General features: G+C 38.5%; 1 protein-coding gene across 1 annotated transcript in view; it reads right to left on the reverse strand.

Annotated features, from left to right (window-relative positions):
- Positions 1 to 151: 151 nt before the first annotated feature.
- Positions 152 to 24,945, reverse strand: part of TRIP11 (thyroid hormone receptor interactor 11) — a 41,595-nt gene continuing 16,801 nt past the window's right edge. The window contains exons 10-20 of the mRNA XM_015826730.1: positions 20,972 to 24,001; positions 19,767 to 19,907; positions 19,488 to 19,681; positions 19,133 to 19,296; positions 16,699 to 16,802; positions 15,437 to 15,536; positions 7,954 to 8,035; positions 6,583 to 6,697; positions 6,083 to 6,208; positions 5,217 to 5,349; positions 152 to 1,065 (exon numbers count right to left, since the gene is read on the reverse strand). Coding sequence (XP_015682216.1) covers positions 854 to 1,065; positions 5,217 to 5,349; positions 6,083 to 6,208; positions 6,583 to 6,697; positions 7,954 to 8,035; positions 15,437 to 15,536; positions 16,699 to 16,802; positions 19,133 to 19,296; positions 19,488 to 19,681; positions 19,767 to 19,907; positions 20,972 to 24,001 — 4,401 coding nt within the window. The 3' untranslated portion in view covers positions 152 to 853. The remainder of the gene's footprint in view (positions 1,066 to 5,216; positions 5,350 to 6,082; positions 6,209 to 6,582; positions 6,698 to 7,953; positions 8,036 to 15,436; positions 15,537 to 16,698; positions 16,803 to 19,132; positions 19,297 to 19,487; positions 19,682 to 19,766; positions 19,908 to 20,971; positions 24,002 to 24,945) is intronic.

The raw sequence follows: 24,945 nt of genomic DNA on the forward strand, positions 1-24,945 counted from the left end.
TTCTTATGGAACTTTAAGAAAGCATTTTCTTCTGCAACCAATTATGTCAGAGTTCAAGAATGGTGTGTTTGTGTTTGTGTGTGTGTGTGTGTATGAGAGAGAGAGAGAGAGAGAGAGAGAGAGAGAGAGAGAGAGAGAGAGAGAGAGAGAGAGAGAGAAACTTAGCCCTTCTTAATGTATATGTTCTATCTCAGCCAACTGTTACTTAGCCATCCAGAGATGACACTGATATGTGATCTTGTTTTGAATATTTTACCCTCCCCAAATACAGTTGATCAGTTGATTCATATTCCTTTATCATTTCTTTTGATCTAATTCCAAACATAAAAGTGTTCCAGATTGATACTGTAATTGGATAATATGCAGTTCCTCATTTAACAGAATTCTACTCCAGATTAAATCAGAATCTGACTGAATGCACAGACTGGGATGTCACACGCAACAGAAGATAGCTCCTGTCTGACCATTCCAGGCCCTCTAAGGTGTGAGAGGGAATAGCTACAGTGATATTTTACTAAACCAGATGGGTTTTGCAAACCACCTATTTCTATCACTATTGAACTGGGTTTATACATAGACACATTAAAATAACACCAACAGCAGATGCCTATTAAGGGAAAGGAAAGGGAAAGGGAAAAATGTTTGACTGACTGACAGCAGTATGTAGAAACTGGTGTTGCATAGTTGAAGAATTATGAATAAAAGGTTTAGATCTCTAATACTCTTTTGTTTTTATCTGTACAATGGTTTACTTTAAGAGCTACTGAAAATTAACAACTTTTTACAAAAGGCCTCTTTGTGATCAATACAGTATAGTATTTTTAAAGTGCTTTCCTCTTCAATCCATCCAGGTCTATTGCTTTAATAGGTCTTTTAAGACTGCACCTGCACTAGCATCAGGTGCTACTGGCATTGGGGTGAAGGTAGGTAAGGCATCTGAAATGGATTTCATTAGCAGATGCCCAGATCTGCTAGTTCCAAGATTAGCCGGAGTGATGAGTGGGACTGCTGCTGATCGAGGCGCAAGGAATGGATTTACATCTGGTCTTCGATTGGTTCCAGAGCCTGTTGCAGTTAATAAAAAACACAATAATACAGTTAATTATTCAACAACATACAAGACATTCTTCAAAATTGTTTTGTTTTCAGTTTACAATTACGTATGCTTCTATCCATCATAAGACCAATTTAATCCTTTCTAAAGATTTAACATGCGGACATTAATAATAGATTATTATTTATTTAGTTTATATCTCACATTTTTATTTGAATATTGAGGATGGTATGCAAAATATAAAGAAACAAATCCAAAATGATAACACATAAATTATAAATTTTACAATAAATTAATTGAAAGCCGGGGGGGGGGGAGGAGAAGAAACGCCTCTAAAGATTTTTCAAGCACTAAAAATATGGGGGTCAAAAACAATATGCATTTCATATAACTACTATAGGCAAATCACAATAAAGTACCATTGTTTTATAGCTATTTGAAGCATATAACTAAGTGAAGTAAGGGAAATAATAAGGAAAAAGTGAATTAACCACAAAAGTATCATTAAAAGTATAATCCTATAAAATTTATTATGAAAATTAATTGTAATTTTGTAATGCTAAGACCTTGTGAAAAATGTAAAATTAATGTTAAATGCTTCTGGTTATTCTATCACAGGGGTGTCAAACTCAATTTCATTGAGGGCCGCATCAGCATTGCGGTTGCCCTCGGGGGGACGGGTGGGTGTGGCCAGGGTGGGTGCAGCCTACTGGGTGGACATGGATGGAGTGGGTGTGGCCTATTAGGTGGGTATGGCCAGCTCTACATCGTTCGCATCAAGGGTGCCTGTGGAGGCCTGGGCAGGAGTGGGACAGATCTGAGGGTCTCTGGTAGAAGAGGATGGAACCAGGGCAAGTGCCAAGGCATGGTCTACTGGAGGAGCCTCACTGTTCCTCTCAGGCCATGCGCGGCGGCTGGATGGTGGTGCGGGCTGCCTGGAGCCCTGGGCAGCAGAGGTCAAGTGCCCAGCCTGGCCCTCGAGCACCCGCGGTACCAATCCCAGCCCCACTTCCCCAAGGGGGTGCCCAGCTGCACTTACCTCCTCCTCAAGGCTGCTGTTGCTGTGCTTTCTCTCCTTACCCAGGTTGCTCATGATGGGTACGAAGGCAAAGTCAGAGGGAGGCCCATTCCCTCTCCATGGGAGGAGACCTGGCTTTGTATCCAAAGCTTCCTTAGCAATAGGATGGGAGACCCCCAGGATAGGCCAGGAGGAGGGGCAAGGGGATGGTAAAAGGGCAGCAGGGCAGGACTAAGGCAAGACTTCCCTAAGACCCTCTCTCTCTCCTTCTTTCCTTTCTTCCTTCCTAAGTACAGAGTGGTGGGAAAATATTTGAGATGAGGGACGGAGAAAAACAGGCAAGAAATGCAGCTGGGGAGGTGTCACCCTTCGTGAGGAATGAAGAAATGCACCATCGCCTGGAAGTGGCCAGCACATGGCCCTCACCTACTTCACATATCTGGCTTGGTGGGCTCTGGAGGAGGGGATGCCATGAGCAGTGTGAGAGTCAACATTACCTGCGCAATGCCGCCAGCCCCCAGCCTGCCCTGTTTTGGCAGGCAGTGGGGCGCTCTCCTCACAGCGCCGAGAGGCTGAGCCAGACGGCACGAATCTGAAAAGAAGCGCGACACCACCCAGCCTGCCTGGTCTTGGCAGGCAGCAAGGTGCTCTCCTCACAGTGCCGAGAGGTTGAGCCGGGCGGTGCGAAGGTCGCCAGCTTTGCACCTTGCTGCCTGCTGAAACTGGGCAGGCTGGGGGCTAGGCAGCATTGCACTTCTCATCAGTTTTGCGCCACCCGGCTCAGCCTCTCGGCGCTGTGAGGAGAGTGCCCCACTGCCTGCCGAAACCCCTCCCCTGGAGCCCATCAAGCCGGATATGTGAAGTAAGTGAGGGCCATTTGCTGGCCACTTCCAGGCGATGGTGCATTTCTTCATTCCTCACAAAGAGTGACACCTCCCCAGCATGCACCCAGGGGGTGGGGCCAACACAGGAGGTGCTGGTTCCTCGCTGTTTCCAGATGGCCTTGTGGAGCTAAGACTGAATGCGTTTCAGCATAGATGGCCACCACAAAATTGTACATTGGCTCCCGGCTAGCCTGGGCCAGGGCCAAGGCAGCGGGGGCCGTTCCCTCACTGTTTCCAGGATGGCTTCGCGGGCCACATGAAACCACTTCGTGGGCCGCATCCGGCTCCCGAGCCTTGTGTTTGACATGTCTGTTCTATCACTATGAAATCGATGAAAAATTGATTGTACAATGATGCTGATAGTTAACACAAGACTTACATTGGCCAACAATTTAATTTTGGACTGTCTGAATCCTCATTTGTCTAGATTTTTCAAAACTAGTAATTTATGCTTCTGGAATCTGCACATTTTCATGTCAAAGTTATTTCTAACACAATGCCATTAAGAGATCCAAACAATCAGAGGTTGTTTTTTTGGATTGGATTTTCTCTGTCCATTTTCTGGTCCAAATGTCTTACCAATGAAACCAAGTCAGGTTTCTAGTTTCAAAAGTGCAACAACTTATTTATTGTCTATCCAGGAATTATTTCAACAAAACCTCAACGAGGACTATTTCTTTCTTCAAGAACTGGCACTACCTCTACTACCCAATGTACATATGGTATTTTATAGACAAGTTCAGGTTTTTGCAACCCTGAGTCTGTATTTGTATGTATACACGTATACCACTGAGGCCTTTAGCTTTATTTTCTCTACAAAAATCTAAACAGAAACTTTATTTTCCTTCAAACAAACAGAATTCACAAATACTAATCACAAATCTTTAATTCGTAGAAATTGATCTGAGAAATGTGTTTGTGGCTGTCAATCTACTCTTAATATAAAAAGTAATCTTAATTACCCAAATTGTTAAGGGATAGAGAATATATGTCTGGTTCTATAAGGCAACAATCCAATTCCTGGAATAGAACTTGTCTTTTAAAAAATTTAGCCAGACGAGAAAATTGGGTGATTTCCAAGCAAAATAGGGCACTTTCACTATTGTACTAACAGTAACAAGAGAACAAAAGGAATATAAAACATAAATGACTGAAAATACAAACTTTCAAGATAAGGTTTCAGACTGGAAATCTTTCAAGTTTACTACAATAATTTAAAACCAACAACAGTGTGAGCCAGCAGTGTGCAGCAGCCACCAACAAAGCTAGTACAATCCTGGGTTATATAAACAGATGCATAGAATCAAGATCACACAAAGTATTTGTACCGCTTTATAAAACCCTAATAAGACCACACCTGGAATACTGCAGCCAATTTTGGTCAACATATTACAAAAAAGATGTTGAGACCTTGGAAAAAGTTCAGAGGAGCAACTAAAATGATCAAAGGCCTGGAGACTAAAACATATGAAGAACGGCTGCAGGACTTGCGTTTGGCTAGTCTAAAGAAAAGAAGAACCAGGGGTGACATGATAGCAGTATTCCAGTATTTGAGTGGCTGCCACAAAGAAGAAGGCATCAAACTATTCTCCAAAGCACCAGAGGGCAGGACAAGAAACAATGGCTGGAAACTGACCAAAGAGAGAAGCAACCTGAAATTAAGGAGAAACTTCCTAACGGTGAGGACAATTAACCAGTGGAACAGCCTGCCTTCAGAAATCATGGGCATTCCATCACTGGAGATTTTTAAGAAGAGACTAGGCAGTCACTTGTCTGAAATGGTATAGGTTCTCCTACTTGAGCAGGGGGCTAGACTACGGGACCTCCAAGGTCCATTCCAATTCTATTCTATTCTATTCTATTCTATTCTATTCACAAGTGCTAAACTTTAGCAACTCTGCAGCAAGCAATGTTCTTCTTACAGAGACAAGCTTTTAATGTAACATTAAAAACCATATTCAATATTCCATGTATTATTTTGCTGCTATGAAACTGTTGCCTTTGAAATGCAAATCATAATTTACGATCCTGTAATAAAAATGCTAAAGAATCAGAAAATTCATTTATAACCATTGATTTGTTATTATGAGGTGATCACTGGTTCTATGAGCTGGCAACACACTAATTTGCTATATTAGCATGCCTAAATCTACCCACCTTTCCCCTTATGCTTTGCTTTAAATAAATACAGTCTTGAAAAAGCAATATAATATTATAAAATTCAATGTAATATAACATTTATGAAAATAGGAGACATTACCTGCCATATTGCTGGAAGGACTAGAACTTCCTGTCATTCCTAAAGGCTTCATGTTATCAAGAGAAAGTTTTGGTGGGGGAAGAGTTGGGCGTGATTCTGTTTCAAGGAACTTCACAAATAGCTCTGAGAAAGACTGAAAAGATGCATCCCAATTAAACTACTGGAAACAGTTTAGGAAAGACATGATGCGTTTCACTTATCAATTCAAGATGAGTTGATTAAGAATTTGATACCTTCACTAAAATTTTGACAACCTGGTAGCTGATTCCTAGTTCCTGGATCATCTGAAGACCAATGCCCCAGAGAATATTCTTAATTTATCAAATAGTCTACTAGTATATTTACTTGAAATGAAGGCAACTTGAGTTTATGATATTCCCCCTCTATTCAGTACTTGGTTCTATTACCAGATTTTCAGTTAACCTAACAAATGTCACCCACTCTAAAAGTATATTATTTGGGGAATAATATTTCAATTTAGTTCAGCATGATTCCAGAGCCTACGAACATAACATCAAAACCAATTGAGATTTTCATTAACTACAATATCTATGTCACCTTGTGTTTTTTAAAAATCAAAATCAACAGACATTAAGGAGAAAGTTCTTGAGCAAAATCCTGTACGAATTGTATATAACTAAAATCAATCAACAATGTATTTTTTCCCAAAGGAAAAAAACAACAACTAAACATGAGAAAGACTGCAAAAAGTGAATAAGTAGAAAATCAGTGGAATTGAAATAGAAAAATAAAAATATCAAGGTAGACCTTCAACCCTTAAAGTTTAAAAGAAATGGCTCAAACGTCAGCTTTTACAACATAAAACGTTCTACATTTTCTACAAAGGAATTACTTAAAACACTTACACTGTTGAAAATCGATTGTTGGCTTGGTCTGAGAGGTGTGTTGGGGACACTTTTGGATTCGGCAGCTCTTCCACCAAACCAACCAGTCACCCATCGTGTAACACCTTTGTGATCTTCAGTCAGTAACTAAAGAACAATTTAAATCAAAAGGAAAAGTTCAAATTGGCTGTTTTTCAAGTAGAGTATCAGATTTTTCTTTTTTCATTATTGACCAGAAAAAGCCATTTATGGTTAAAGAATGGAAATACTACATTGCTTCAAATGGCAAAATCTACTCTCCCACATGGAATACTTGGCTGTTGTTCTCCCATTCTTTATCAGGATCTACAGCTAGAAAGTAGAAGACCTTTTGTCTCAAAGGACTTTTCTTTCTTCTCACTAATGATTAAATCAAAGATGTGTGGCACTGGATTCATCAGGTTTAGCCCAGCACTTAAATAAGAATAATAATACGTTATTGATATTTAAATACACAAAACACAAATAGAGATAAAAATTACCTGTTCTAGTTCATCCTTTTTTATTCCTAGGATGCTTCCCATTAGCTTTAGCACCTCGTGACGCTTATTCTTTGGAGTATGGAAATGCCCAATAAAAAGATTTCTCATCAAGACTCTGTTAAAATGAAAACAAATGTAACGTAAAATGGCTTAAATCTGAGAAAAGAAGTTGGGGAAGTATACAATATGTATTTTGCTATCTCTCCTAATGCTATTTTTAAATAACGAGGAATATAAGTTATAATGCAGAGGCAGTTTAAGAGGACAGGAGAATAGAGGAAAGAATTTCTAAATAAGAGATTAGAATATGGATGTATTTGAAAGCAATTTTGACCCTGACTGGGAATGAAGGATGAAGATTTCTGTATCAAGCACAGAACTATTCTTTCCTTCTTGTAAACTGTTGCCTATATGATGCACATTATTTCAAGAGGAAATTACTCATGTGCAATTGACTTTCTGACAGAAAAGCCTGCTTCATGTATAAGATTATACTCTGACCCTAACTCGTCTTTTCTGTGCCACTTATAATGTATCAGCCTGAGGGAAAATATGTGAAGAAAAAGAAAGTTTATCTCACTTGCACTAAAACTAATGGCTTTCATGAAAAATATTAAGAACTTCCATGCAGAGCCCTGCATACGGTATATTTATTTGTAACAAACATCACATTTGATAATGAAAATTATGTAGGAACATAACACCCTAGAAGTGATGATGTGCACTGTGCCTTCTCAATCATCTTAATACAGACATCAGCACTGTGGTATTGCGGAATAATATGCAGTCATGAGTACTAGTAATGACACCCAATTATTTTGCTAACTGGTTTTTGTCAGTTAATCAAGTTTATGCAAAAGTAGTCATTATGAAAAAAAAAATAACCTTTCCAAATAGTCTGGTGCAGATTACAAAAAAAAATAAGCTAGTAAATTTAATGCTAAAGAAATTTCCAAAAGAATGATCCTAAAAAGATCATGACAGGATCGGCATATGCCACTGATAAGCCAGAAATCACAAAAGTTCTATTCTGAGAACCAGCACAAGACTGCAGAAATGAAATACAGCTAATTTTAAAAGCTGATTAAAGCTGCGGTGTTTTATTTCTTCAACTAACTGAACTATTTATAATTAATTTTCTTAAATTATTCCTTTTAATAAAGCATTACATTGAATAAAAATGTCCTCTCTCTTCCTGTTTAAATTATTGCCATCTGTTCCATTAAGAGAGCTTGAATAATGTATTTAACAGTGTATATTTAAAGACCATTTAAAAATTAGCTGTTTTATTTTTACAAACTTCTGCTGACTCTCAAACTACAGAATTTATATTTACAAGTAAAATACAACGTGGAAAAACAAATAACTCACTTATCTACTTTTCCTTCAGTACTATTTATGAGGTTCATTAATTTATCTTGTGCATCTTCCAACATTTCTTGTTTGAGTATACCTAGAGAAATAAGTTACATTTATTGTATTAAGTAAGACATAAAGAAAAACAGATGCATTAGTTGAATCTCCAGCAGGAAAAAGATTTTTAAAAATGAGATATGCGCTAATATGAATAAGTAAAAGCTATCATATACAAGCACATTTTACAATTTCTATTAATTGTTTTTATCTTAGATTTGTTTTAGTGCTCTGTTGTTCACTGTCTAGAATCTGTCAGATTCTGTAAAACAGCAGGGTATACAAAGTGTGAGATTATGAAAACCATTCGGCTTTGATTAAATTAATTAAATTTGAGAAAATTCCCTCCATAAAAATGTGATTCTGATTAAAAACACTAGTGAAATTGTCTTCTATTCCCTTCCATGTGCACTTCCAATCTCTTCCAGATGTTACCCAAGGTCACAACTAGATATAACCCATTCCCTATTTAGTGGAGAATTGTCATTTGAGAAGATAGACACAAAACACTGGCAAATGTTGGCAGCATTAAATAAAACTGCAGGAAGCAAGAGTGAGGCTTTTTAACAATTTCATAAATTGTAGAATAAAAAGTTCAGAGATCTAATAAAGTCAAGTTAAAAAAAACAACCATCGTAAAACCCGTAACTACGAAGCTGATGTGGTCAAGGGGGTGACATACTGTATTTCACAAACTATATTAAAACAGGAGTGCACCATTGGAAGACCAGGTTAAGGACAAGCTGTCATGGAGAAAATTTATTCAAGCCATCACTAAATGTCAAATGCCACATGATCAAAGAGATGAAGGAGCTGTAGCATCCCAACTGAGCTCCAAACAAAAGTCTAGTTGATAATACCTTTAGTGCAGCAGTATAAATGCATCTCTAGAGTAGTAAAATACTTAGACTTGTAGTTGAGTCCTGTAAAATTTGAATAATATACAATTCTATATGCATCCTGTTCTTACCAGATGAATTAATCTAATCACTAAGTACCTGTCTCCCTCAATTTATTCTATCCCATGATGAAATTCAGTAATGAATATAATGCTTTATCAATGAGGATACATTAGACAGAACAGGTCTAAATTTCAAAACTTCTGTTGACCCAGACACTTAAAATATTCTCTTTCAATTTGTTAACCATTTATGGAAATTAAAAACCTAAATCTAGTATGTCTTTTGTTTTTCCACAATTGTAATATCTGGTGCCAAAATAATCAATTTAAAAATCCTTCAGCAGTTCAGGCCAAGAAAACCTTGTCTAGGAATGTATCTGGCCACTATTCAACACGACATTATATGTTTTCTTGTGCAAATAATAGCCTTTGAATAAAGTCTCCATTACTTGACAAAGGAAAAAAGTAGACTAGTTAAAAGATAAGATTTGATAGATATTAACCTCCCAATCATTGTCATGACGTTTAACTGGGCAAAACAGTGCATTATAACAATTTTTGAACCAAGGTACCTTAAACAGGTTACAGAATGTGTCCCAAATCCAGGACCCACAATTCCCAAAGGAATGAAATTCGGGAAAGTTGTGGCTGCTTCAGTGCTATTGGCTGCTGCTGTGATGTGATCTTCCTGTTCAATGAATGAAGGTACATATGGGTGTCCCAGGATAATGTTGCAGGATCCAATATAAATTGGTCACTGGGACTAAAGATTTATTCTTCCAAGCTTTCGGAGTTGAGCTTGAGCCAATCATCAGGGAACTTCTCTCTCTCCAGAATATATGCAAATGGAGCAGCCCAGTGTACATATTCTGGAGAGAGAGAAGTTCTCTGATAATGGGCTCCAGCACAAACCTGAAAGCTTGGAAGAATAAATCTTTGGTCCTGATGACTGACTGAGATTGGATCCTTCGTTTCAATGTTCCTTGACAGTTTCCCAGCCAGTCTCACAACACCTTGCTTCCTCACCCATCCAGGAGCAGCCACATACCTGCCTGCTGGCAAGTGTTTGTGTTAAGGTTAGGGAAGGGAAGGAAGATTTCTGATCATCCCTGCTAGATTCCCACAAGGAAACTCAATGGAGAAATTGGCAAGAACTACCAGATTCTGCTCCCCCTGTTTTTGGCCTGTTGTTGCTGATTGTTTCTCTGTTTAGATAAGGAAATATCTCCGAAACAATGACCCAGTAGGGCATGGGTTCTCTGGTATATTTTAATAGCTCTGAAGCTATTAACAAGCAGGCTAGATGGAATATTCTCCCTTTGTCTATTACACAATAATTTACTGAAATATTTTTGCAAATTTCCTCCTCCTATACAGTGCAAAGTCATAGCATATCTCTGTGGAATAAGCTTGTCCTGTGGCCTGAATGTTTGTGGATTCAAAAGTAGCACTTGCCCTTTTCCTTTGACTTAAGGCCTTCCTTACAGAATAGAATCACTCAACTGCATTGAGAACTGCCAGCCTCTGGATTCAGGCAGATGTTCTGCTTGCTGCAGCACAAAGTTGCGTCACTGACCATTTTCAGAAGACATAACATTATAATGTTACCTTTCTGTCTCTGCTTTAAAAGTTCCCTCTTAGTCCAACACAAGACAATACAAAGTATATGAAAGGGGAGCCTCACATCCATGTCAGTAATCTGTTCATCTCCAACTGGCTACAGCAGGGGTCCCCAACCTGTGGGCCATGGACCACTACCGGGTCGTGGGCTGTTGGCCACTGGGCCGCCTGAGTGGCTGGCCAGTGCATGCGCATATGCCTACTTGCTACTTAACCCTACTTGTGCTAGCGTTGTGGCATGACGTGGGCGCTAGTGATATCATGATCATCGTACAGGCGCTAGTTAGCGTCACCACGAGCGCACCCCTACATTCATGCTAGCATCACGGTGGCGTGCGGGCGCATCACCTGAGCATCACGCGGGTATTCATGGCCCCGTTTGCATTGTGCACACAATTGTGGTCCCGTTCGCATGTGCATGTGCGTAAAGGCGTCTCCACACACCCCTACACCGGGCCACCAACGAAGAAGACCCTTATGCTACAGAACACTCCCTCCTCTCTAACTGCTGGGTCATATATCTGTTCTGTGATATTGCTTTGAGAAGGAAATCCCAGCCACTTTATTTGCTGAAAATATTGACATGCTGATCTACAAATCTCAGAATAAGATTTGACACAGCAAAGAATATCTCATAACTTAAAATATGTTGTGCATGCCAATTGCAAGAGGGCAATTCAAAGGTAAATGGGCATGAAGCACAGTGAAACTTGGCTGCAGGATATACTATGTGCTTTACGTGCTAATATCCTATTAAAGTACAAACTGAAAACACACAGCTGGAATTTAGGGCAATGTTTATGCAATTAAGCAATAAACATCACAGTTTCTCGTGCAGTGGCTGCTGATCTCATGTGGCCATATCCCAAATTGCTCCACATCCCCAACTGCTTCACAGACCACAAACACTATTCTCACATCTAATGATCAAAGCAGCTGTGCATTACATGATGGTAAGATGAAATAGTATCTTGCTCAGTATAAACCAGACACGGTTTTTACACTTTGAACTAATTCTGATTAATATAAAGTACCTTGATTTTATTTACTTTTCTAAGTAGAGGCAACAGCTTTCTTTAAAGGACAATAAACAAACAAAACAGTTAATGCTTCTGAGAGCAAGTAATGATGAAAATGCAATCTGGCTTTTTGCATGTTGTTCTTTCTCCTGAAAATATTCTTATTTTGGACTGACAGAATCTTCATTCAAGAAATTAGCATAATAATGAACGATTGCCATGAGAGGAGAGCTTTTAATGCATATTTATTTTATAAAAAATGTTGCCATGAAGAGAATTTCGGTTATACTTTGTTAAAATAGAAGCCCCTACGAGTATATTTAAATTGTACCATTAAGAAACAATCTCCATTAGACTTATGGAAAATATTAGTCTGCCCTGCTATTCATACATGTTATATATTTGCAATACTAAGATAAGCAGGATTGGCTTCATTTTTGAAAAAGAAATGTTTCTTTTGGCAAATTTTTCTACTGTCTGGCCAAGATGTAAATAAAATATATTATGACAGCATTTATCAACACTTCAGTACATTTAGTCCAAAAATAAGGAGGCAAAGTTGAAGGCAAACGCGCAAATGGATTTGCTATTTGTACTGCCGAGGGTCTGCTTGAAATTGTTTTTTAGTCTAGAACAGGGGTAGGCAACCTTGGCTCTTTTATGACTTGTTGACTTCAACTCCCAGAATTCCTGAGCCAGCATGGCTCAGCTTGGAAACCTCTCCCTGTCCCCTCAGCATGGCTGGCTCAGGAATTCTGGGAGTTGAAGTCCACGAGTCATAAAAGAGCCAAGGTTGCCTACCCCTGATCTAGAAGTTCATATTTTCTGAATAGAAAAGCTACCTAGTCCATGTTTCTTCTTGTGGAAAGGAGATATTGATACATATTTTATTGTATCAATATAACACTTGTAATTTTTACTACTTAGCAGTGGTGAACATCATTTGGCCCTACCACAACTCTCTCAGCTTCAAATCCAGTTGTTTAGCCAGTATGGCCAATGATGACAGATGCTGGAAAATAGAATTCAGAAACATATGGAAGGCAACAGGCTGCCTCCCCAACTTTAAGTTAATGAAAGCACTTCATGTAGTAGGCATCAATATTAATAGGGTGTTTTCAACTTCATTTTTTTTAAGATAACATGTTTACCATTTTTATTAGTTTATAATATAAAATACAAAAGCAAATAGTAGGAAAAAAAGGGAGGGAAAGGAGAAGTGGAGAAAAGAAGGAAGAAAAGAAAAAAAAGGCGTTGACTTCCGACTCCCTCGAGTGCAGTAGAATCAAACCGTAATATAAAACTTCAACTTTTTACTTTTACATGATAGTATAAACTAGCCATTTCAATGACAACAAATCTACCTAATCAGTAAAACCCAAAGGGATCTTTTCAACTTCTGAAAAAGGTATGTAGACCTTTTCATGTATATAGAATATATCCTGACGTAAGAATGTAATGGGAGAAGGGATCGAACAGAGCTGTGGCACAAGTTCAATGACTCTCAACAAATCTGTAGCAATATTCTTGGCTCTCATCTGCCCAATAAAGAAATTAAATATTTGTACTTGGGAGTGGATAAAAAAGTTGAAAACAGATGATTTACTATTTGATGAAATATTATTTATGAGAAATTTTTGGAGTTTGATCAGATTATATTCTTCACAAAGTAGGTTTCCCATTCCCATTTTCTTACAAGGACAAACAGTCTTGATTTTAATGACCAATAGGATTTCTATGCAGTACAGAATTAAATAAATTATTTTACTTTACTTGTTGTTTTGGAAGTTTTTGAATAAAAATAAACAATGTGTAAAATACGTGTAATTTTCTAATTGTGTTCAAGGAAAAGTTAGCAATCAAAAAGTCTTTTTATTTTCTGTTAATGTATTCATCAAAGTATATGGAAATGATTCAATTGTATTCCATTCTTAAAAACTCTTTAAAAAGAGGTTTTGGAATAGCCAACATTCCAAAGATAGGTTCAAGATACAGAAAGATCTTGATAGATTTAAATACTGGATCCTATCTAACAAAATAAAATTCAGTGGTAAGAAAAGTAAGATTCTACCTTTAGGCAAGAAAAACCAAATGTATAGAATAGGTGATACCTGGCTCAATAGTAGTAACTGCAAGAGGGATCATGGAGTCCTAGTAGACAATCATTTAAATATGAGCCAGCAGTGTGTTGCAACTGCCAAAAACGGCAATGCAGTGTTAGGCTGCATTACGGGAAGGATAGAATCAAGATCACGTGAAGTGTTAATACCACTTTATAATGCTGTGGTAGGTACTTGGAATATTGAATCCAGTTTTTGTCGCCATGATATAAAAAAGATGTTGAGACTCTAGAAAGAGTGCAGAGAAGAGCAACAAAGATGATTAGGGGAATGGAGGCTAAAACATATGAACAACAGTTCAGGAACTGGGTATGTCTAATTTAATGAAAATAAGGACTGGGGTGACATAATAGCAGTCTTCCAATATGTAAGGTGCTGCCATGGAGAAGAGGGGGTCAACCTATTCTCCACAGTAGAATAGAATAGAATAGAGTGGAAGGGACCTTGGAGGTCTTCTAGTCCAAGCAGCAGAACATATACCATCTCAGACAAGTGACTGTGCAGCCTCTTCTCAAAAATCTCCAGTGATGGAGTGGCCACGACCTCCGGAGGCAAGCTGTTCCACTGGTTAATTGTCCTCATTGTCAAGAAGTTTCTCCTTAATTCTAGGTTGCCTCTCTCCTTGATCAGTTTCCAACCATTGTTTCTTGTCCTGCCCTCTGGTGCTTTGGTGAATAATGTAACCCTCTCTTCTTTGTGGCAGTCACTCAAATACTGGAATACTGCTATCATGTCTCCCCTATTTCTTCTTTTCTTTAGACTAGCCAAACCCAAGTCCCATAGCCATTCTTCGTATGTTTTAGTCTCCAGATGTTTGATCATCTTAGTTGGTCTTCTCTGAATTTTTTCCAAACTCTCAACATCTTTTTTGTGATATGGTGACCAAAATTGGCTGCAGTATTCCAGGTGTGGTCTTACTAGAGTTTTATAAAGTGGTACTAATACCTCGCGTGATCTTGTTTCCTGTTTATACAACCAAGGATTGTATTGGCTTTTTTTGGCTGCTGCTGCGCATTGCTGGCTCATGGTTAAGTGATCGTCCACTAGGACTCCAAGGTCCCTCTCACAGTTAGTGTTTGTAAGCCAGGTCTTTCCCAATCTGTACTTATACCTTTGATTTTCCCTGCCTAAATGTAAAACTTTCCTTTTCTCCACACTGAAACTCATTTTGTTGGATAGGGCCCATTGTTCAAGTTTGTCAAGATCTTTTTGGATCCTGAGTTTGTCTTCTGGGGTGTTGCCTACTCCTGCCAGTTTGGTGTCATCTGCAAGTACTTGAAGGCAAAATCAAGGAGAACCAACTTAGAACTAAGGAGAAATTTCCTAACAGTGAGAATAACGTCTTGTCTTCAGAAGTTGTGGGTGCTCCAACACTGGAGGTTTTTAAGAAGAGATTGTCTGAAATAATATAGGGTTTCCTGATTGAGCAGGGGTTTTGATTAGAAGATCTCCAAGGTCCCTTCTAACTCTGTTATTCTGTTAAATTAAACTGTTAAAGTATGTCTTATTCTGATTCTAGAATTGCCTCACTAGAGTAAGAACAACATGGGGTATACTGTGGTCGTGATCAGTGAATCCACAATACTTATGAAGGAACAAATAATTGTACAAACACAAAGGAGCTACTTACTTTCTTTTTCTTTACATTAATTGTAGAAAGTAAAATGACTTTTAAAGAGGAAGATTCAATCACAACTTTACAGTGACTTTTAATGTTAATAAAATAGAAGATAATTTACATAATAGTGCTTTGCTTGCAAAAATTTAAATAAGCTTGTTACCTTGTCTTTTAAGTTCTTCAATTTGCTCTTCTTTCAGATCCAGTTGCTCTGTTAATCTTGATGCAGAACCTAGAGCTTCATTTGCTTCATCCAACCTTTCCTGTATGATGAGATGGATTGTTAAAGTTTTACCATGGTTATCACAGCAAACAACATTTATCTTATATTTCACGTATATGGATCACACATAAACACATATATTAATTTTATTAAAGTAAAACTTTTTATAGGAAGTGAGTGCAATTGAAACATTTCTATCTTTCTCACAAATTCTTTTAGACACTTTTTACTCTTATCTTTCTAAAACCATCATCTAGCATCTTGCTTCCTATAGTAGTGCTTAAAAGTTTATGAGCCCTTTTGAATTTTCAATATTTCAGTATAAATATGTAGATTAAAATAGAACTTTTTGGCTTGAATGAAAACTATTATGTTAACAAAAGGCAACACCATTTTCCCATATAATAAATTTATTATGCTCATCTGTGAAGCATGGTGGCCAGAGTATTATATTTTGGGCCTACTTTGCTGCCTCTGGGCCAGGACAGCTTGCTACTATCAGTGAAACTATGAATTCTGAATTGTACCAGCAAATTCTACAGGAAAATGTCAGAGTATCTGTCTATGAACTGAAGCTCAAAAGAAAGTGCGTCATGCAGCAAGACAACAACCCAAAAGACACAAGCTGTATGATTCAAGAATGGCTAAAGCAGAAAAAAGTTAATATTTTGGAATGGCCCAGTTAAAGCCCTAACTTTATTCGTAGAGAAATGTTGGGGAAGGACTTAAAGCAGGCAGTTCATGCAAGGAAGCCCACCCCAACGTCCCTGAGTTAAATTGCTCTGTAAGGAGAAATGGGCTCAAATTCCTTCACACTGATGTGCTGGACTGATCAACAGCTATGGGAAACATTTAGATGCAGTTATTGCTGCTCAAGGGGGGCACACCAGTTACTGAAAGCAAAACCATACTTTTGCCACACACAGTATGTACATTTAGATCATTTTCCTCCATAAATAAATGAACAAGTATAATGTGATTTGTTTAATTGGGTTGTCTTTATATACTGTTAGGAGTTGTGTAGAAAACAGATTGTGTTTTGGGTCGTATTTGTGCAGAAATATTGTAAATTCAAAAGGGTTCGTCCATCTTGAAGCATCACTGTACATCAACTGTTACTACTCCTTAAATTTTTCTGATTCTTTTTCTTTGCTGAGTCAGTTTGAATAAATAAGCTAAGCTAGAGAATCATCCCAACTTACTTGTAACAAAACCACTTTGTCTTCTAGCTGCTCTGCTTTCTTCTTCCATTCTGCAGTCTGCTTTTGGGCTTTTTGTAGCTCAGCTGAATACATGGCTTTCTCTTCTAAAGTTAAAATATGCTACTTTAGCTTTTTAAAACACATTCGTTATTAAAATCAGGTATTGAGAGAACAGCTCGTTCAACAGATTTAGTATCACCAAAACGGTATACAGGGCTTACCATGAAGCTCCTTTTCCAGAGTGAAGCCAGGGAATTCTGAAATGGGACATACCATAGCTGTCCCAGGGTGTGTGTGTGTGTGGGGGGGTGATCATACTTTGAGGAGGAGGGTGGCTTTCTACTGGAGTATTTTTCTGAAGTACATTCCTAGCAAAAGATCTTTTGGCCAAGGTGCAAGAGTTAATCTTATAGTGCTATATAAGGAACAGCACAAATACCACATAGCAATCCCACACATGTTTCCAGAGAGAGGCAATAATGTCAAGGGGAGCCAAGCTGCTGTGCCATCTTGTCAGCGATACAACCATCTTGCCACCTAGGGATATGATTAAATCAAACAGATAATCCTTTAAATTTTTTCACCAGCAGCATGTATGAACTCATTTTAGTCTTCCTAAACCAAGAAAGCACTTTGCAGCCAGCATGTCCAAGAGGGAGCCTGTGGGAAAGCAAAGTTGGTATTTCAGGCCTAAGTTTTCACAGACTTCTCTGAGTGGAATGAGAAGTGTCCTTGCCCCCACCTAGTGACTTTTTTCTTTCCTACAGTCTTCACTCTCTACAGCAGGGGTCATGAGAAAGGTCCTAAGACAGCGGTTCTCAACCTATGGGTCGGGACCCCATTTGGGGTCGATCGACCATTTCACGGGGGTCGCCAAGCAAGGCTGTCCGCCATTTTTTTTCCCCTTTTCCGGCGGGTGCCTTACCTCCCTTGAGCTGGGCCAGCTGGTGGTCGGCCTGCTCCGTCTCTGCCGCTTGCCAACTACGCCTCGGCCGGTGCAGGGGGTGGAACCACGCATGTGCGGCGCTCCCGGGCAGGGAAAGTCCTCGACTTACGACCGGTTTAGTCCTCGACTTACGACCGGTTTAGTCCTCGACTTACGACCGGTTTAGTCCTCGACTTACGACCGGTTGGGGGTCGCGGCATTAAAAAGGTTGAGAACCACTGTCCTAAGAGGTAAAGGACGCACAGGAGGGATGGGCATGATTTTTTCCTCTTTGCTTGCTCCCTCTGGCTACAGGTTCCAAGATTGGACATCCTGCTTTTCCAGTTTCAGTCAAGAGTGTGTGGGTACAGGGGGTGGATCTCCTCTAATATCAGGAACCCTTTTGCCTTCATCACTTCTTTGCTTTCTCTTCTTTGGAGAAGAGAAAGTCATTGATGCTTCAGAAGGAACTACAGGAAGTCCTTGACTTACAACCAGATGCTTAATGATTGTTCGAAGTGAAGATGGACCTCCCCAGGGCTACTTACGATCCAGATTCGAAGTTCCTACAGCCGCCACCCCGCTGAGGTCATATGATCGCATTTTGGGCAATTGGCAACTGGCCCCCGTTTACATGAAAACCTGACTGCATTTTTGCCAGCATTTACTTCCTTTTTCTGGCAAAACAAGGTCCATGGCAGACAATGGACTTAACAACCATTTAACCACTTAACAGCCACAGTGGTTCATTTAACATCAACTGCAAAAAAAGTTGGCAAAATTGGTCACATTCACATGGTAGCTTGCTTAACAACTGGCAGGACCTAAGTCCATAATTTTGGGCTTAATTATAGTAATGTTAAAAATTAATTGTATTGCCAGTTTGAGGACCAAGAGCCAGGAGGTGGTGGTAAAAAAAAAAATGGTGCCTTTGGTTTACATTTCCTCTGGTTCCCAAGCCATCGAACAGTAGTGATAACAGGTACGTGTTTTTTTATTTATTTGACTTCTATGTTTGCCAAATCAGAAAGAGTCAAAGTAACCTATAACATTTGACTTGGGAGCTTTGGTTTGATTGCATTCTTCTGAAGGAATCAGAAGAGGGGATATGATGCTTTAAGGAATTCCTAGAGAGTGTTATTTCTGTGTTTAGTTTGTCAGTCATTGAGCTAAAGTTACCGAAAAGGAAGCTCAGAATAAAAGAAATGGAAAAACAAACAAACAAAATGAGCAAAATCTGTAATCAATGTGAGCTTGCCCAGGTGGAGGGTTGGCAGAGTTCACAATGGGTCTGATCTCCAAAAAAAAAAGGAAGGGCTGGAACTAGAGAAGATAGGTATCTCTTCCTACAGGAAGAAAGTCTTTCTAGTTCTGTCTCCAGAGTGAATGGGAGGGAGATTTCCATTTTAAAATGCCCCGCTTAAGAAAAAAAAAATAGTAATAAAATTGTATTTACATTTTTAGATTACAAGGAAAGACAAATCATGGCAACCTATACATTTAACTTACCCCGTTGAAATTGCTCTAGCACCATCTGCAGGTTTGTGAGGGATATGGCATACTGCTTAACTTGGTCTTGTGAAAGTGTTAGCTGAAGCATAGTCTCATCTCTTTGTACGGTAACAAGATTCAATTGTTCTTGCAGGGATTCCACCTGCATGCTTGCCTGGTGGCTTCAGATAAAACATAAATATTTAGAAGTACATTTTTTTTTATTGCTGATCTATTATCTTTTATTACACAGATACGTTGTTAATACTTTTGGGGAGGGGCATTATGACTGGGGCAAGTAAAGTTTCCTGTATCCATTTTTTTTGAAAACATATCCATGCAAACAGCAGTTACTGAGGAGGCAAACTATTACCTGACATTTTCCACTACAGTTGATGAAGATTGAAGCTTTTCCTCCAAATTACGGACTTTCTTTTTTAGCTTTGATTCCCGATCCTCAGCGGCTAAAGCTTCACGCGTGGAGGTATCCTCCCTTTCTAAAAGATGATTGCGTAACCTGTCTAGCTCTTGATTTAATCGCTGCTCCTTCTCACGTAAATACTGCGCCTGTATGTGATTGAAGAAATATTCTTTCGGTTACCTTATGTTACTGTCATCTATTTATCATTCACTACTTTCTTGCACCTTTTACCTCATTCTGTAGAGCACTCGTTTCCATTTGTTTCTGCTTGAGGGCCAACATGACTTGATCTCGCTCTTGCTGAAATGCAACAGCTTTCTCATGCATTGACTTGGCTTCATTTAACAGCTGGTTTAGTTCTCCTGTCTTTCCCTTTCACAAATAAAAATAACAAGAGGATTAAAGCTCTGGGATATCACATCAAGACAAGCAGACTTTGTTTGTTTGGACATGTATAGATCCCCAAAATGCTGCAATTGCCTATGAGGCCTGAGTCCCCAAACATTCTTTTCAGTAAAATTGATTTGAGAGGCTGAAGTTTTGCATTATGCCAGCTTCCCATATAAGTTAATTAAAAAAAAACCTTAAGAATACAAGCATAGCCCTGTGAGGAGTTGATGATCATGATGATAATAAATAATATACAGGTAGTCCTCGACTTACAAGAGTTCGTTTAGTGACTATTCGAAGTTACAACGGCACTGAAAAAAGTGACTTATGACCATTTTTCGCACTTAGGACCATGGCGGCATCCCCATGGTCACGTGATTTACATTTGGATGCTTGACAGCTGGTTCATATTTATGACAGTTGCAGTGTCCCGGGTCTTGTGATCACTTTGTGCAACCTTCCGACAAGCAAAGATAACCGTGTAACTAATTTAACAACTTCAGGGATTCACTTAACAAATGTCGCAAGAAAAGTTGTAAAATGGGGCCAAACTCACTTAACAAATTTCTCACTTAACAACATAAATGTTGGGCTCAATTGTGGTCATAAGTTGAGGACTACCTGTATTAAATTTATGTTGCCTGACTATCAGATCCAATTAAGGCCCATCTAAGTTTGCCATTTTGTTTCGCCTATGGCAGGGGTAGGCAACCTTGGCTCTTTTATGACTCGTGGACTTCAACTCCCAGAATTCCTGAGCCAGAGTTGAAGTCCACGGGTCATAAAAGAGCCAAGGTTGCCTACCTCTGTCCTATGGCCAACCAGAAAGTAATTCAAGTCAGGTGGGCATTCACAGGCATGCTAGAGTCCATAGGCCCCATTTTCCTTACCTACGCTCTAGTGGGGGGAAAAAAACTGGTGTCACTTTTCCGAATTCAGCATAGGAAATGGGAATCCTACATTAGAATTTAAATAACGTGACATAATGGCAGTCACATTTCCTCCCCTGTGATTTTGATGGAGAAGAATTCAAACTCGTTGCATACCTGTTCTCTTTCTTTCAACATCTTTTCAAACGTGAGCGCTTTCTCCTTCATGGAATTATGTTCAAATTCCTTCTCCCTTAACATTATTGAGAACTGCATGTTAGTCTCTTGTAGTGCTCGGAATTCTGTTTCCTTTTCCTGGCTTTTTCCTGCTATTCTGTCATTTTCTTCCTTCAAGTTACGAACATCCATTTCTAAGATAAGCGTTCTCTCTTTCAGGTTAGTGACACTTTGTTTTAGCAGCTCATTTTCACTCTCTTTATTACTAAGATTTTCACTCAGAGAAAGCAACTGGTCACTTTTTGATTTTATCAGCAGATCTTTTTCTTTGAGGGACATCTGTAAAATGTCAGATTTCTCCTTTAACTGCTTCATTTCCAAGCCAAATTCCTGTTGACCCTTTCGTTCGGCCTCTGACGATGCAGCCATAGAATCAGACAGTCTCTGATTATTTTCCTGTAAAGTCTGGATAAGCGAATCCTTTTCCTGCAATGTTTTCTTCATGAATTCTAGTTCATTTTGTGATTTACACTCACCGTCCAACATTTGAGAAGAAGTATTACCGGGAACTTCTAATGGTTTTCCCTCAACAGAAGAAGTTACCAATAGTGGTGGCGTTCCCATATCAAGCTTTCCAAGAATCATATCCCGAGTATTATTAAGGTTTCCTATGCTCTGCTGAATTTGGGCTAATTCTTGAGTAAATGTTTTTAACTTTTTCTCATTTTGTTCATAGCCCTGTATTAAGCCACTGTACTCTAGTTGTAGCTGGGAATTGTTTTCACTGTCAACAGAAATTTGTATATGAAGCTTTTGTAGTTCTTCTTGGAGATGACCAGACTCATGCTGCATATTTTGAACAGTCGTCATTACTTGTTTCTTCCATTCTTCCATTTTCTTTACTTGCTGTTTCAGTGTGTCACGTTCCTGTAAAAGTTTTTCAAACTGATTACTATTAATTCCTTGTAACTCACTGCCTGAGTTTATACTGGAAGACTGCAGGACAGTTAATAAAGTTTGGCATTTCTGACTTAAAGCATCCATCTCAATATCTTTCTCCCGGATGATACGGGATAAGTTCTTTATAGTTTCTCGAGACATATCATGACTGCTACCTTCAAATTCACTGAATAGTTTTTGGTTTTCTTCTTGTAACTTTTTCATGGTTGATTCCTTAGCTGCCACAATATCTACTAATTTGTGATAATCTGCTTTTAACTGACTGTTCTCTCTAGTTTTTTCACTAAGAACTGCTAGCACTTGTTCTCTTTCCATGGCATAGGTCTGTAATTGCTGTTGAAGGAAAAGAACATCTTGCTTGTAAGATGGGGAGGAAACCCTTGCATGCAATGCTTGTATTTCTAAGTTTTTTTCTTGAATGATCTGTGTAAGTTTGCCAACTTCATCTTTAGATAACTGGTCAACCTGTCTACTTAGCGAAACATTCTTTTCATTCAGAAGCTTGATTTCCATTTCTCTCTCCTTAATGCCTTTTATCAGCCTTTCAATTTCAACCTTAGACAGGTCATGTTTCTCATTCCCATTTTCACCGTTGAGTGTCTGAACTTTAGATTCCTGAAAAAGGTCAGGAGGATCTTGCTGAATTACCTTTCTTTGCTTGTTTAGTTGCGTTTTAATTTGTTCTACTGTTCTCTGTAGGCTTTTGATTTCTTCATCCTTCTCCATGCACACCTGCCTATGTACAATGTTCATTTGTTCATGTTGAAATTTGGAGTCCTCAGTTTCCTTTTTGTATTCTTGTAGGGATTGCTGTAGTTGAGCCATTTTCAAGTTCTGATCCTCAAAAGTCTTTTTGTTTAATTTCGCCTCTTCTTCCAGATTATTTTTAAGTATGGTTAATTGGGTTATTTCTGCTTCAAGTTCTGTGATGATATCTAAGGTTTTGGGCTCAGCCAAAGGAGGTGACCTACTGTGTTGTTCTTTTAATCGCTCATTCTCTTCTTTCAAATGACTGGTCTCTTCTTTCATAGCCGAAAGACTTTTCTCCTTTTCCTCTAAATTCTGCTTCAGTCCCTCAATTCTTTTTGCATTCTCAATATAATCTTCATGTTGCTGCTCTAACTCAAAAGCTCTGATTTTAAATTTTTCAGCAAAGATTTCTTTCTCTTTTATGAGCTCTGTCAGTTGTTTTTGCCCAGCTAAACTAGTGGTTAGCATCTCTTTAGTTTCTTCATGATCCACTTCCATCTGTTCAATGTTCCTTTTGAGTTCAGCTATCTCAAAGTCTTTGTCTTGAGAAAGTTTTACTAACCGTTCATGTTCAAATTGTAAAGCAGTGGTATCCATATTACGTGCATTTGACAACTCCTCAATGGTCTGTTCATATTTATGAGCCTGTTCCAGTAATCGTTTTTCAGACTGGTTTAATTCTCTTTCTAACTGTCCCTTTTCAAGTTTCAAAGCTTCCAGCATAGTATCTTTTTCAAAACCAATTTTACTCTTCTCACTATTAGCTATTTGTAACTGTTGTTTAAGTTCCTCACACACTAAATGAAGTTTCCCCTTTTCTGCTTGAAGATTCAAGATGGATTTTTCCAAATCTGTATTTAATAGTTTATTTTCAGAAATTTGCTCCTTCAGGTCTGATATTTCTTTTTCTCTTTCAGTGACTGAATGATCTTGATTATAAATATCAGATTTCTGAAGTATCTTGGTTAATTCATTTTTGAGAAGAGAACATTCTCCTTCTTTTTCAGTTAGGTTTTTCTTTAATTCTATACTTTCCTGTTCATTTTTGGCGCTATAATGTTGGGATGTTTTAAGTTGTTCTTTTAACTCTTTTATTTTATTTTCCTGGTGTTGGTTAGTCATGTGCAAATCATTGAGGGCAAGAGTACATTGATTCAGTGTTTCTTTCTGGCTTTGCAGTTCTTTGCTCAATTCCATTTTCTCTGCTTCCAATATAGATATGGTTTTTTTCCCAGATTTTTCATCCAGTTTTAGCTGGTTGATAACTTCAGCAGCTTCTGCGTTTTGTTTGGCCAGCTGTTCCTTCAACATTATCATGTGCTAAAATAAAAAAAAGTATTTTTTATTTATGACACACAAGCAAAGCTTTGAGTGAAAATACTCTTACTTCACAATGTTTTCAAAGTATTGTATTTATGTTGCTGTAAAGTACTAATATCAATCATCAAAGAAATATAATGTATAACTGTCCAGCACCATTGCATTTTACCACTTTTTTAACTGGGAACAATTGCCTCCTCATTAGCAGAACACTGACCTTCAGGGTTTCATTAATTCGTAATACTGACATTTTGCTGGGTATCCATCTTGTTCAATCAGAGCAAGGGGAAAGGGCATTATTTCAGCAAAATCTGCTAGGGGCAATATTGGGGGGAGGCAAAGTCACAGTCAAAAATCAATGGAATTATAGTTTATAGTTTATAGTTAAGTTGATTATTGTATATTAGAGTTACAGTAAGTTTATACTTGTTTATATTATGAATGGGTTGTTTGGGTTAGATTTGGATTATATGTGATTATTCCTGTACTCAGTTCTGGGAAGTCCGGGGGGGGGGGGGGGGGAGAAGGGGATTAGGGGATAGAAATTATAAAAATTGATGTATTTATATATTATAGGTAAATAATGGAATTGTATCAAAGAGAAGATGCTCGGCTGGTACCCCAAACTGCACTCGATAAGGTGGTTGAGAAGGGAGATGGGATGTAGGAGGCGGAAAGGAGGAAAGAGGAGAGGTTGCGGGTATAGGGGGATGAAGGAAGAAGTGAATGAGGGTGGAGGCAAGGCGGGGACTGCCGCGTGTTTTCGAAAACGTATTGAGTAGGATTATCTTTTTTGTTTGTGTAAGTAAATGCATCATATCTGTACTATTTGTTGTTTAATTTTAAAAATCAATAAAATTATTATTAAAAAAAAAATCAATGGAATTACCTTTTGCCTATCTTTTCCCCTTTCCAATCTATCCTTTCACTTTTTCCTTTTTTCA

This window comes from Protobothrops mucrosquamatus, unplaced genomic scaffold, assembly GCF_001527695.2.
Source record: "Protobothrops mucrosquamatus isolate PMUCROS unplaced genomic scaffold, P.Mucros_1.0 scaffold_211, whole genome shotgun sequence".
Classification (NCBI taxonomy): domain Eukaryota; kingdom Metazoa; phylum Chordata; class Lepidosauria; order Squamata; family Viperidae; genus Protobothrops; species Protobothrops mucrosquamatus.